Source organism: Bubalus bubalis, chromosome 24, assembly GCF_019923935.1.
Source record: "Bubalus bubalis isolate 160015118507 breed Murrah chromosome 24, NDDB_SH_1, whole genome shotgun sequence".
Classification (NCBI taxonomy): Eukaryota; Metazoa; Chordata; class Mammalia; order Artiodactyla; family Bovidae; genus Bubalus; species Bubalus bubalis.
Genome location: NC_059180.1, coordinates 32,527,689 through 32,541,544, shown reverse-complemented (window position 1 = coordinate 32,541,544; position 13,856 = coordinate 32,527,689). Strand labels below are relative to the sequence as shown.

General features: G+C 46.8%; 1 protein-coding gene across 9 annotated transcripts in view; it reads left to right on the top strand.

The window, feature by feature from the left end:
• Positions 1 to 13,856, top strand: part of CLEC16A (C-type lectin domain containing 16A) — a 233,291-nt gene that overhangs the window by 60,146 nt on the left and 159,289 nt on the right. For 8 of the 9 annotated variants that reach the window (XM_044935686.2, XM_044935684.2, XM_044935683.2 and 5 more), the window contains one exon: positions 3,743 to 3,974. In XM_044935686.2, coding sequence (XP_044791621.2) covers positions 3,743 to 3,974 — 232 coding nt within the window. The remainder of the gene's footprint in view (positions 1 to 3,742; positions 3,975 to 13,856) is intronic. The other variant, XM_025275226.3, reaches the window with a different exon arrangement.

The window sequence follows — 13,856 nt, the reverse complement described above, 5'->3', positions numbered from 1 at the left end:
GCATGAGATGGCTCTTCTCTCAGGGGCTTTCTGGGAGAAAGGTCATCTGGAGTTGTCCGGTGGAACATAAAGATTCCTGGGAGGCCTGACAGCCAGAGGCCCTTGCGAGAAACAGCAGAAATGATACCAATCCCAGCCCACACTTCCCAATCACTGTCAGCTTCTCCATGGTAATGATTGGATCTTTTATTTAAAATAATTTTACTTATTTTTGACTGCTGGGTCTTTGTTGCTGCATGGGTTTTTCTTTATGGTGTGCGGGCTTTTCAATGGGTTGGCTTCTGTTATTGTGGAGCACAGACTCTGGAGTACAGGCTCCACAGTTATGGCACACGGGCTTCATTGTTCTGTGGCATGTGGGTCTTCGCAGATCAGGGAGTGAACCTGTGTCTCCTGCATTAGCAGGCGAATTCTTTACCACTGAGCTGCCAGGGAACTCCTTATGGGATCTTGATGTTGTTAAATTATTAAGCAAAAAAAATTTAGGCTTTTTAAATATAGAAGAAAATAAAATCTACAGCTCCAATGTCCAAATGATCCCTGTTGAATATTTGCAAAAGTGAACTTGCATACATGATTAGAAATTTCAAACCAGACAGAAAGATACAGAAATGAAAACCTTTAAGTGCTTGTCCCACCTTGTTTTTTCCCCAAACAGGAAATTCTAATATATTCCTGTGCAGCTTTCCAGGAAAAGTTGTGTTTACACCATCATGAAGCTTTACCTAAAACGGAACCCTGCTCTGTTTCCAGTTCTTGCATTTTTTTTATCCAGAGGCTGTTTGTGCATCAATAGATCTAGGTATGAAAAGACCTCAGTCTTTTTATATCCACGTGGATTCCCACTTTATAGACAGACCATAATTACCCAACCAATCCCCTTTTGATGGACATTTAGGTTATTTCCAGCTACTTACTGGGTAGGTTGTGTTTTAAAGGTTTGAAATTTCCCTAGTAAGCATTCTTCCCCCTCTTCCCTCCTCAACACCTGATGATCAAGAAAAACAGATCCCTTGGAAAGTTTTAAAATTCATTTTCACAGTTGATTTTTTTGTTTTTCTTTCATGAAGTCAGGAACAGGAAGGTAACTGTCTGTTGGTTGCTTGTTGCATGGCCAAGCTCTGAAGGAACTTTCTCGCTCTTTTTTTTAAAATAATATCTTTTGCTTCCAGTGACTTTTTAAAAAAATTTATTTTGGGCTGTGCTAGATCTTTGTCGCTGCGTGGGCTTTTTCTCTAGTTGCGAAGAGCAAAGTGTACTCTCTAGTTGCGGTGTGTAGGCTTCCTGTTGCAGTGTCTTCTTGGGGAGCACAGGCTCTAGTCTCGTGGACTTCGGTAGCTGCAGCACATGGGCTCAGTAGTTGTGGTTCCCGGGCTCTAGAGCACAGGCTCAGTGGTTGTGGTGCACAGGCTTATTTGCTATGTGGCATGAGGGATCTTCCTGGATCGGGGATCGAACCCGTGTCTCCTGCATTGGCAGGCAGCTTCTTTACCACTGAGCCACCCAGGAAGCCTGAAGGAGCTTTCCATCCACGATTTCCTTTAGCTCCAGGAGGCCAGAATTACTGCCCCATGGTTTAGACAAGGAGCCAGGAACTGAGGGAGGCCTCACTGCTCACGAAGGTTCCAGCTGGCGTCCACAGCACCCTGACCAGCCCTGGACCTTACGCACCGCTCCTCCTCTCCTACTGCGGCCGGTTGTCCTGGACATCTGAGTCCACCCAGAGCTCAGGGAGTGCTGTCTGCATCCGTCTGTGTGAATTTCCGCTCGCAGCTTCGGACCGAGTGGTGGTTTGCTCTGCGTGGGGTCTCACTTTTCTGTTTCTGAAAGCTTCGGTTGCATGCGGCATGCAATTCCCTGGGAGTGAGTGGTCATCAGAGGAAGCAGTCGCTTCATCTTGGGGCGCTGACCTACCAGGTCTGAGTCCTTCCAGAAAGGGTGAGGAGCATCCAGCGCTGCGTTCCTAAGTGGGCTCTGATGGATGCTGTCTGTCAAGAGGTGCGTGCCTGGAACGCTCCCGTTCTTGGCATCTGTAATGCACTATCTGGGTTTCCTGGACAGTTGAATCATGTCTCAATTTTATCTGTCGTTTTCGTGGATGAATAATCCAAAGTAGGTAAATAAAAATTAATGTCTGGATTTGGATGCTAATTTAACTTTCAATTAGGTTTTGTTTTGAGCATTATTGAAATTAATCTGCGTTCTTAGAGCACATTCCACTTATTGGCAGGGTACGGTGGCCCCCAGAAGACACAGTAGGTGGTGGTTTGGGATAAATTCAGATGGATAGATTGAATCGAGATAATGGAAAAGTTTGCTTTAAAACGTTTCTGTCTTTCAATGACAAAGTGATGTCTGGATATCACCTGGACCCTGCAGAGAGAAAAACTCTTCAATCAGAATCCTGCCCTGAACAGATGAGGGACGAGTTTTGATCCTTGCTCCCTGGACCTGGTTCATTTGCATATAAATACTATTTAAAGAGTGCTAAGCAGGGAACTGAGTTTGAGCTCCTGGTGAAGCACTATTATTTTAGAAGAGCCTGGGGCTTTGGGATTGGGCTCTCGCAGAATCGAGAGCCCAGATTCTGACTCCGCAGCCAGTAACTGTGTGATGTTGGGCAAGTCACCTAGCCCTTCTGGGCCTCATTTTCTCATCTGTAAAATGGGATTGATAATCTCAGTATCTCATGGTTGCTGTAAGGATGGAGACACAGCTGTGGTTTCCACAATGCAGGGTATGAACTCTGGTGACACACAGGTCTTTTTCTTTTCTCTTAAAAACCTTTGGACTTTTTAGGGAAAAACCTCTTCCTTGGGGGCAGATTTCCTTTGGGAATGAGCTTTAACTCATTGCTCATACCTGTTAGGCTCCCCTTCTCAAGAGAGCCAGCAATCTGGTTATATCCAACTCACCTTGCTTTTTCTTTTCTATTTTTATATTAGCAAGGCACAGTGGTGTTTCATTTCTGTTGTGATATATAGTTCCTCTTAAAATAAATATATTTAAATTGAAAGTTAACAATGACATCAGTGTGCTGTGGTTTAGACATAAATTGTGCAGATGGTAAGTGGTTTTGAATCCCAGCTCTTGTGACCTCCTGGCTGTGTGGCCTTGGGTGGGTCATGTAACATCTCTGAACTTCCATTTCCTCATCTGAGCATAACTATTATTCTCTGGGGGTTTTGTAAACTGTTAAGTGAGATAATGTAGTCAGAGCCTTTAAAACACCATCGGGCACATAGAAAGTACCACCAAAGTATTAAAAGTGTGTTTCTGACCTTTGGGAAGCGTGGAGCTGGTGTGGGTCAAGGGCACAGTGACTTCGGACTGTGGGCAGTAAATAAATGGTAGCTCGTACTATTGTTTAGATTATTTAATAGTAATGATAATGTGAAGAGCTGACTCATTTGAAAAGACCCTGATGCTGGGGAAGATTGAGGGCAGGAGGAGAAGGGGGCGACAGAGGATGAGATGATTGGATGGCATCACCCACTCAGTGGACATGGGTTTGGGTGGGAGTTGGTGATGGACAGGGAAGCCTGGTGTGCTGTGGTTCATGGGGTCGCAAAGAGTCAGGCACGACTGAGCAACTGAACTGAATAGCCGTAATGATCAACGAAGACATAGAATTTGCTGTATTGAAGGGAAATTCTTGGGGTGGAAACCCTCAGACAGCTCCATCGGAGCCGGTGAGACCCCACTGTTCAAATCTGTCCATTGTCTTGGTTCAACTTTCCAGGCCAAGCCGAGCATTCGGTGTTTCATTAAACCCACCGAGACGCTAGAGCGGTCCCTTGAGATGAACAAGCACAAGGGCAAGAGGCGGGTGCAAAAGAGACCCAACTACAAAAACGTTGGGGAGGAGGAAGACGAGGAGAAAGGGCCCGCCGAGGATGCCCAGGAAGACGCCGAGAAGGCTAAAGGTACAGAGGGTGGTTCAAAAGGCATCAAGACGAGTGGGGAGAATGAAGGTGAGTGCACGCGCCACCGCCAGCCTGCCCGCCGGGCCGTCCTGTGTCTGGCCCCCCGTGTGTGTCCCTGGGTGCGCCTGTCATTCCAGACACCTGTGCGCCTCACTCTACACTGCCCGGCCTTTGGCAACAGCTGTGGCCAGGCCCGTAGGAGCCTGGGCGGCCTGGGGCGAGGCCCTGCCCTCTTATCCCCTGCCCTGTGTCCCGTTTGTCAAAAGAGGGCATTTACTTTGTTATGAAGAGAATAAAATGGGCTAATGCACGTAACATGCCCAGAACAGTGCCTGGCCCATGTCATAAGTGTCTCCCACTATGATGATTTCATAACTTCCGTCATTATTATTGATAGTGTTGTCATCTTTATCATTATTGGTGTTCTTCCTTATAATTCTGATAACCCAGGATGATGATTTTTGACTGAAATCTTTATTGCCAGTGCACTGCAGGAAGAAAAATGGCCCAGGGCTGGTGAAATTAGATGCTTTTCATACGATTATGGTTTGGGAGGGAATCAAATGATCAAATGCAGCCCCCCAGATTCTTACACTAAGATTGTTTTCAAGCCCTCATCTGTTTAGAGTGAGGTGCGCTGGTGTTCGGTGCATTGGGGTCAGGAACAGAATCGTTTTGTCCTCTTCTCTGCCCTTGTCGAGGACGATTCTGGTTTACTTTTCGCCTCCCTCTTGTTTAGACACTAATGCCGCCATCTGGAGAGCATTGTCAGCCCCAGGGATGAAGCAAGTTTCAACTGTTGCTTGTGTCATGGGCCGGGCTCGCAGCCACACAGATGGGGTCTCTGGCTACGGCCCCGGGCGGTCAGGGTGGAGGAGGTGATGGGGTCAAGTGAGGTGGGAGCTCTGCTTGCCAGAGGGGAGCTTCCAGCACACCTCCTGGGACAGATCCGGGCTCTCCCCAGCTCCCGCCTGTGTTCTGCTCAGGCGTGGGGGGAGCATCTCCTGTGAGCCCTCCTCTGGGTCCTGGGCTCGCAGTGGCTCCTCTGCAGCCAGCTCGCTGGCCCATCAGCCTGGACTGTGCGAGTCCAGGCGTCCAAAGCTGGAAAATGGAGCCGCTCAGTAAATCAGTTGACTGGGAACTCATTTGTTTGGGGGAGTTTGCTGCGATTATGCAGCCAAAACCAGCCCCCATCCCCACCCCACTGGCCCCATTCTGATGATCTTGGCAGCTCTCTGCAAATGCCACAGTCATATTTCGATGAATATAACCTAAGTGTCTCCCTGCTGCCATCAGCCCTCTTCTTAGGCTGAGATCTCCAGCATGCTTTTTTTTCTGTCCAAAGTGTGCAGTAAGCATCTTGGTTTAGGAATTCCTTTCTGGTTCAGAAACCCTTTGCCAACAAATATCACTGTGGCGGGGAGGTGAGGGGTGGACACAAGGTAAGCCATACTTGTTTGCTTATTTGCATCATTTTTACTTTTTGGTCTAACTGGGGAGAAAATTATCTGCTGAAATTTTTGGTTTAGCTGTCCTGTAGCCACTCTGGGGAAAATGGACGACTGCACCCCATTTTGTACACTGTGTTCTAGTCAATTTTGTTTTGGAAAGATGCTACCTCTTTTTGTTCCAGTCCTTTTAAGGGCTGCTGTCTAACCAGGCTGGGGCTGTGACTAACCATGGTGTGGACAGGGGCAGGCTTGGCCTCAAACACACAATCCAGTGACTCAACTGGCAGCCTAGTCCTGGCGCAGCGGGGCTGCAGCGGCTCTGCAAGGCTGCCGTCCCCGCTCCCTGTTGGGATCCAGGGGGTGGGGGGTGGGGGGTGGTCTCCCTGGGTAGGGGGGAGCTCCCTGCAGGCTGAGCCTGCCCTGTGCAGGGGGCACAGGGAGACATGTTCACCAGCCTCCAGGACCCTGTTTTCCAGGTGGCTACTCGGCCAGGTTGTGTCAGGCAGGGCTCAGAGGAACGTCCTGAGAGACTTTGCTTGGATGTTTGATGCCAACTTCAGGGTCCAGGGGAGTGTGGTTCTCCATGGCCCCTCAGCTTTGTAATGCCCTCCTGTTTTCCTGGCCCAACTCATCGTAAATAAGCACAACTTTTGCAGGCCCATCCAGCAAAGAGACACCTAACTGGGCAGCAACAGGTGTATTCTGGGGCTCTTTGAATTGTTTATTTGACCTCTCAGTTATTCTCGTGTTTGAAGGTGTGGCCGCTGGGTGCTCTCTCCTTAGACTGTCTCTGTGTTTGGGTGAAACCACACAGCTGTTAATTCCTGTGACTTGGAAGGGTGTCAGGCGCATTTTCTCACTTGGTTTCAAGCCAGAGGATGGTGTCGATGGGTAGATGGGAGATGTGACTTACGGTCCTGTCTCACCAGCCAGACCTACGTGTGCCTTGGAGGGTGTCCCCAAGCTCTGGACTTCATTGTCCCCATCTGGAAATTGTGACTCTAGGAAGTATAAAGACTTTTTTTTTTTTTTTTTAAACATGAGGATGTTAGGATTCTTGTGGTTATAAGATTTAAATATTCAACTCAGACAAACTCAAGCAGAAAAGGCAATTATTGTTTGTCTAACTGGGAGGCCCAGGAGGGGCTGGACTCGGGTGCATAGATGACCATCAGCAACTCAGGGCCCACATCCTGCCAAGCCACCAAGTGGAAAGAGAGCTGCAACCGAAGCCTGGGAGCCGAGGCTTGCTGGTGCTGGTGGACCTGGCTTGCCCACCCTGCAGAGGGCTGGCTGGCACTGATTGGTCAGGCCAGTTGTGCATCTGCCCTACGTGATGCCCTCAGAAAGAAACACATTCATCAGAAGGAGGAGGTGTGGGTGCCGGGCTCGCAGAAACAGCAGGTGCTCTCTTAGAAAACCACACTATTTCTGCGTACTCCTCCGTTTCCCTCAGGCCAGCTGCTCCCTTCCTTCGTCTTTTCTTGTTTTCTTTTCCATTCCCTTCCTGTTTTGAGACGGGACCTGTGGCTGTTTTCTTCCCCCGGATACTTCTCTGTAACGTGGTGCTTCTCACATCGTCCCTGGAGCCGGTAAGCGTGTTGACAGCCTTGGACTTCTTGCGTAAAGAGATGCTGGCCCCAGTTCCCCCTGCATATCCCGTCATCCCCACTTCAGCAGTGAACTCTTTACTCAAAAAGGCGGCAGAAAGCACAGGAATAAAAAGGCATATGGTCACAAGTCACAAGTCTGCCATGACCTGATTTGAATGTGGCATCAACTTGTTTTATTTTTTCGACAGAGGCAGCACCCAGAGTTCACACCTCCTCCACTTTTAAGCCCAGACAAGGAAGTTGTGTGAAATGAATGTGCACCCCTGGACCCGTCACTCCCATCCCCAGTTTGCAGAGAAATATGCTCTGCCTCAGGTCCCCAGTGATGGGCAACTCATTCTGAAACAAAACAAAAAAAACCAAATCACAGGACCTTTTAATTTTTAGAAATTGAGTGCTGAAAGGAAGACCAGGGTGCCCTGGTCCCTCTGGCCAGAGGAGTGTGCACCCAGATGCTCGTTCATGTCTTAGTCTAACCTTCAGTCTGAAACGACAGTCATTTCTTTTTGGATTCAGTTAAAGCAGTAACTTGGACATGAGTTTGGGTGAATTCCGGGAGTTGGTGATGGACAGGGAGGCCTGGCGTGCTGCGATTCATGGGGTCGCAAAGAGTCGGACACGGCTGAGCGACTGAACTGAACTGAAAGCAGTAACTTAATAAGTGGACCTGAGACAAGAGAATGAATTGTTTTAATTTCTTGGTTGAAAAATATGGGCAAATAGGCTTTTTGCCTGTAAGGAAAAGTAGCCATCAATTTCGTGGCCTGACCTTCAAAGATGACCCCTCTCTTGAATCCCTGTGAGGGCATGGAGGGAACAGAACAGTAGTGGCTGTGAACCTGCCAAGTTAGCTGGGAGTTAAGGAGTCCCAAGCTTGGCTTTATTTTTTTTCCCCCTTCTGAAGTCTCCACTGAAATGAAATTGAACCTTCTGGCCTCATTTTTGCAAAGCCAGAGCCAACCCCAGGCCTAGCAGGTTTCTGATGAGGGCAAGCCAGGGACTAGGTATCAGGCGGTTAAAGTCTGCATCCCAGACACCTATGACTCTGCCCCAGAGCCGCTGTGTGACGCTGGGCAAGTCATTGCCCGTTCTGTGCTTCTTTACCCACAGAGGGGCCTGCGCGATGCCAGCCCTCAGGTTGTCAGAAATGAGAACCTTTAGTGCTTCAGCGTTTAGCAGGTGACACATGAACACCGAATAGGAGCCCTGGCAAGACAGTGGAGCGAGAGCCCAAAGTGGGACTTGAGCTTGGTTGGGGGGACGTATGCTTGGTCACCCTGGCGAGTTTCTTTGGGTCCTATTTCTCTGTTAATTTCTATAATGAACAGTGAGGTGGTTGAGTATGTGTGTGCATGCGTGTGTGTGTCTATGTGTTTCTGGAGCAGGGAGTGGGAGAGGGATGGGGAGGCTGAGCCACTGGGATACAGAGGTGTGGGGGCACCAGCTTTTCCAGTGGGCTTAACTAGTATAAGGAGAAGGATTGGAGGTCAGGTTAGACAAATCCTCTGGAAAGCAACTTCCCAGGGAGGAAAAAAAAATTCTGAATTCAATCTTGTACAATCCAGTGAAAAGTAATAAAAAAAGCAAAGGAAGGGGTACCACAGATACTCAGCATATACGCACTGTGTCATTGCCAGGCAGCGCTGGCCTCTTGGAATTCTGCTCCAAAGCCAGTCAACAGCATGCGGTCCTTCTCATATCTCCTAGGTAACCAGCAAGGGCATCCTCCCCTCCTCTCCATAACCTTCTTTCTAAGACCTTCTTATCATTCCCTGCCCCTCTTTTTATCATCTGGCCTCGCTGTGATGGCTGGAACATTGACCACAGAGGGCAACTGAGAAAATCCTTGCATTTGTCAAGTCAAAGACTGTTGGGAGGTCAGGCCTGCCATTTCCCTGAAAAGCACTTCATTTACCAAATATTAATCAGATTAGAATGCCCATCACCCTGGGAAGTTGATGAATTATGGCTGTTATTTAAAAAAAAAAAAAAATCCACAGTGACAGAGTACTGGGAAAGCTTAGGGATTTGGCTTGTCACATGAGGGGACGGAGGTTGACGTCCTTGGATCCTGAGAGTCTGCAGGCCTCTCCTGCTCATTCAGCGATTCGCACAACCATTATTGCCTTCCAGCCCCAGAACACTTCATCCTCCCAAAGCGAAACCCTACCCACTAAACATCTCCCTGTTCTCCCTCCCTCCTGCCCCTGACAGCCTCTACCCCACTTCCTGGCTGATGCATTTGACCACTCTAGGTGCCTCATATAAGTGGAATCAATATAGTGTTTGTCTTTTTGAGACTGGCTTCTTTCACTGAGCATCAGGTACCCGAGATTCATCCGTGTTATAACATGTGGCGGGATTTTCTTCCTTTTTAAGGCTGATGATATTTCATTTTTTGAATAGACTCCATTTGGCTTATCTTTTCTTTTTTAAATTTCTTTTTTTTTAATTGGAGAATGATTAGTTTACAATATCGTGATGGTTTTGCCATACATCAGTATGAATCGGCTACAGGCACACTTGTATCCCCTCCCTCCTGAGCCGACCTCCCGCCCCATCCCTCCAGGTTGTCACAGAGCACCGACCTTGGGTGTCCTGCATCATCCATCAAACTCCCAGCATTCTCCATGTTACATATGGTCATGTATGTGCTCCAGTGCTCTTCTCTCAAATCAGCCCTCCCTCTCCTTCTCTTACTGAGTCCAAAAGTCTGGTCTTTGTGTCTCCTTTGCTACCCTGCACATCAGTACCATCTTTCTAGATTCCATATATATGCGTTAATATATGATATTTGTCTTTCTCTTTCTGCCTTGCTTCACTCAATGGTCACCTGGGTTGGTTGCACCTTTTGGCTGCTGTGAATATGGATATGCAGACACTATTTTGCTGAAGAGGTTTTTGTGGAAACAAAAGAGGCCAAGCAAGGTCCGGTTGGGGCTTGCCGAAGCTAGAGGAGCTGGACACTTAAGTTTTTGCTCCCAGCCTGGCAGCTTCACATCCTTCCACTCCCAGAGGCCCGAATCAGTTGTGTGAGGGGTCCCGCCACTGCCAGGCTGGATACTGGAGCCCCCAGGCTTGTGGGCCACGGTGCCTGGCACAGAAACTAATACCCCACAGATGCTGGTTTACACCGTGCAGGTAGTTTGGGAAGAGGAGCCCACCTCTTGACCCCTCCGTGTCTTGGTTTCCTTTCCATAAGCTGTAGAGGTTCCACTAGACCAGTGTTGGCCTGACTGTGGGATGTGGAGATGGCTTTGGGTGGGACAGAGAGAGAGGGCCTTGAAGACCACAGTGAGAGGTTTCTTGTCGGGATCTCAGCTCCAGGGGGTGGGGTGGGGGAGCCTCGTGGTTGGTGTGTGCCTTTGACCTCCTCATGTTCTCCAGACACCCCTTTCCATGTGTACAATAGGCCTCGGGATTTTCTGTTTATTCATCATGTGTATATTTTTCACAGTTGCTCTCTATCAGTACTGGTTTTATGCTGATAGTAGTAATTCCTAAAAATGTTTTATTTGAAAATAATTTCAAGTTTATAAAAAGTGAAAAAAAAAATAGTGTAAAGAACACTTGTTTAGCCACTTTCACATTTTAACATCTGATACCCCATTTGCTTTCCTATCTGTATTTTCTCTCCCTCTCCACACACTGTCTGTCTGTCTGTCTCTCTCTCTCTCTCTCTCTCACACACACACACACACACACACACACACACACACACACACTCCTTTCTTTCTGGATAGGTTGCATCCAGCACAGCCCTTCCATCCTAAACTCTTAGCCTGCGTTTGCTGAGTGCAGGGCATTCTCCACGGGGACCACCACACAGTTAGCACTCTTGTAATGGTTTCCTTCTGTCCAGGTTCCAGGTTCTCCATTGGCCTAATCACACCCTTTGTAGCATATTTCCTCCCTCCAGGGACAGAATCCAGTCCAGGGTCAGGTCGTACCTTGAATTACCACGTCCCTTTACCCTCCTTTACTCTGGATATTTTCACAGTCTGTCTTTCTCTTTTCCAACTTTGACAGTTTTGAAGAATACAGAATCTCCTCCACCTTTGTTTTAATAGAACGTTCCTCATTCTGTCTTGGATGTTTCTTTCTGATTAGGTTGAGGTTAAGCGTTCTTGGCTGGAGTCTGGCACAGCTGACATGTCCTTCCCAGGGTGTCACTTCTGGAAGCGCATGATGCCCTTTTGTCCTTCATGGGTGATGTTAATTCTTGCCAGCAGGTGAAGGTGTAGCCCAGCTTCTGCACTGTATCATTACTTTTTCTTTTAGGAGCTAATTTGCAATCCATGGGAAACACTTGGACATAATGCAGATATCCTGTGCCTCATTAAAATCTCCCCTTAGAACCTGCCTGCACACATCCTCTTCCTGTTGCTGGGGATGTAAATTGGTGCAACCACTATGGAAAATAGTATGAGTGTTCCTCTAAAATGTTAAAGTAGTGTTACCAGACGGACCAGCAATGCCACTCCTGGGCATGTATTCAGAAAAGACGAAAACTCGAATTGGAAAAAGATACAGGCATCCCAGTGTTCATAGCAGCACTATTTACAATAGCCAAGACATGGAAGCAGCCTAATTATCCATGGATAGATGAATGGATAAAGAAGGTGCGCTGTATATACACAGTGTAATATTACTCAGCCATAAACAAGAATGAAATAATGCCATTTGCAGCAACGTGGATGGACCTAGAGATTATCATACTAAGAGAAAGACAAATATCGTACAATAGCACTTGTATGTAGAATCTAAAAATACATATACAAATGAACTTACAAAACAGACTCACAGACAAAGAAAACAAACCTATGATTATGAAAGGGGAAAGTGGGGGAGGGATAAATTAGGAGTTTGGGATTAGTAGACACACATTACTGTATAAAATAGATAAGCAACAAGGACCTACTGCATAGCACAGGGAACTATATTACTATCTTGTAGTAACCTATACAAGAAGGAGAAGGCAGTGGCACCCCACTCCAGTACTCTTGCCTGGAAAATCCCATGGACGGAGGAGCCTGGTAGGCTGCAGTCCATGGGGTCGCAAAGAGTCAGACGCAACTGAGCGACTTCACTTTCACTTTTCAGTTTCATGCATTGGAGAAGGAAATGGCAACCCACTCCAGTGTTCTTGCCTGGAGAATCTGGGGTCGCACAGAGTCGGACACACCTGAAGCAACTTAGCAGTAGCAGCAGCAACCTATAATGGAAAAGAATCTGAAAAAGTATATGTATATGTTCGAGATACATATATGTATACTAATGAATCACCTTGCTGTACACCTGAGACTAACACAGTGTTGTCAGTGGATAGCACCCCCTCAGCTGTGGCATCATTGCCGGTCCTTGCTGAGTCTTTATCAGGATCGCAGGAGAAGGCTGGTTTCCCAGTGTCAGCGCTTGGTACTCCACTGCAGGCGAGAGTCCTGCCTCCTTCCCATTCATTCGTTTATCTATCCATCCTTGGCACAGACTCACGGATTCCAGTTTTTTAGTGGTTTGTATTTCAGTACTGTATTTAATTAATTGGGTACTCAAATTGTCCCAGATTTGACCCTTGAGAACCCTTTCAAGCTGCCTGCTACATCTTTGTGATCTGTCCTCTTCCTTTTTTTTTTTTTTTTTTAAACAATTGTGACAGTTTGTATCATAACAAGGTATTCCAGGTTCATTTTCCACCAATTCTGCCCTTCCTCAGGGTTAATTTCTCTGGAAAGCCCTGTTCCCTTTTGGCGGTCAATGACTGAATGGTTTTCAACAGGCCAAGATCTGGGCACCAGATGTGCTTGTGACTACGTGGGGTGTCTTGCTATTTGAACCCTTTGGTGAACAGAGCTAGGAAATACATGCAGGTATATATACAAAATGCATGTTACCAACATCTCCAATTCCAGTCAGTCCCAGGAGTGTTTTTTCTTGACTTGCCCCACTCGATTTGATGTCTCCTCCTTTACAGTGAGAGGCTGGCTTCTAATGACATCAAAACATTTACTATTTGCTCAATCCTATAACACATCTTTATGAAGCTTCAGAATTGTTCGATAAATGAAGAGTGCAGTTCCCTGCCCCCTCCCCCAAATACTTCACCTGTCCCTAAGCTGAAGGTATAGACTGTATCATAAACTATTTGGGTTTGTCTATCTTTCCTTTCTTTTCCCCCTTCAGGATAGATATGGTATTCATTTGAAATATATTTTATATTTTAGTCTTGCTCTCTCTTTTTTTTTAGTTAAAGGTTTGCCCTTCCCATTTTTATTGATTTAATTTATTTCTCTCTTTAAAAAAAAATAGTTTGGAACATTAACCAACTCAAAACTATGCAAAAGCGTTTGTTCAAGGAAATATCCTTTTTCCCACATACCTTCCATCCTGTTCCCCTCCCTCTTGTACATAACGAACTTATTGTTTTCTGGAATATCCTTCCTGTGTTTCTTTGTGTAAAAAGAAGCAGAGGTGTGCGTGCTTTATTGTTTTCCCTTCTTTCTTACACTCAGTAGTCCACCATATATGCTCTTTGGCCCTTGGCTGTCTCTGCGTAGCCCTGCCTCCGGAAATCACTCCGTATCAGTTCACAGTGGCCTTCCTCATTCCTTTCACAGCTGTGCCATGTGTACCATGGTCTATTCAACCAGTCTTTATGCTCGGACATTTAGGTAGTTTCCAGTATTTTGCAATTACCAATAATGCTGTGGTGAATGCCCTTGTGCCTGTGCATTTTCATATCGTTGGAGGTGTGTCTTCCAAATAAATTCCTGCAAGTGAGATTGCTTAACTGAAGGATACAGAAGTGATTTAAAGTTTTCTTTGAAAATGTATTTAAGTAAAAAAAAAAAAAAAAAGTGTGAGAGTTC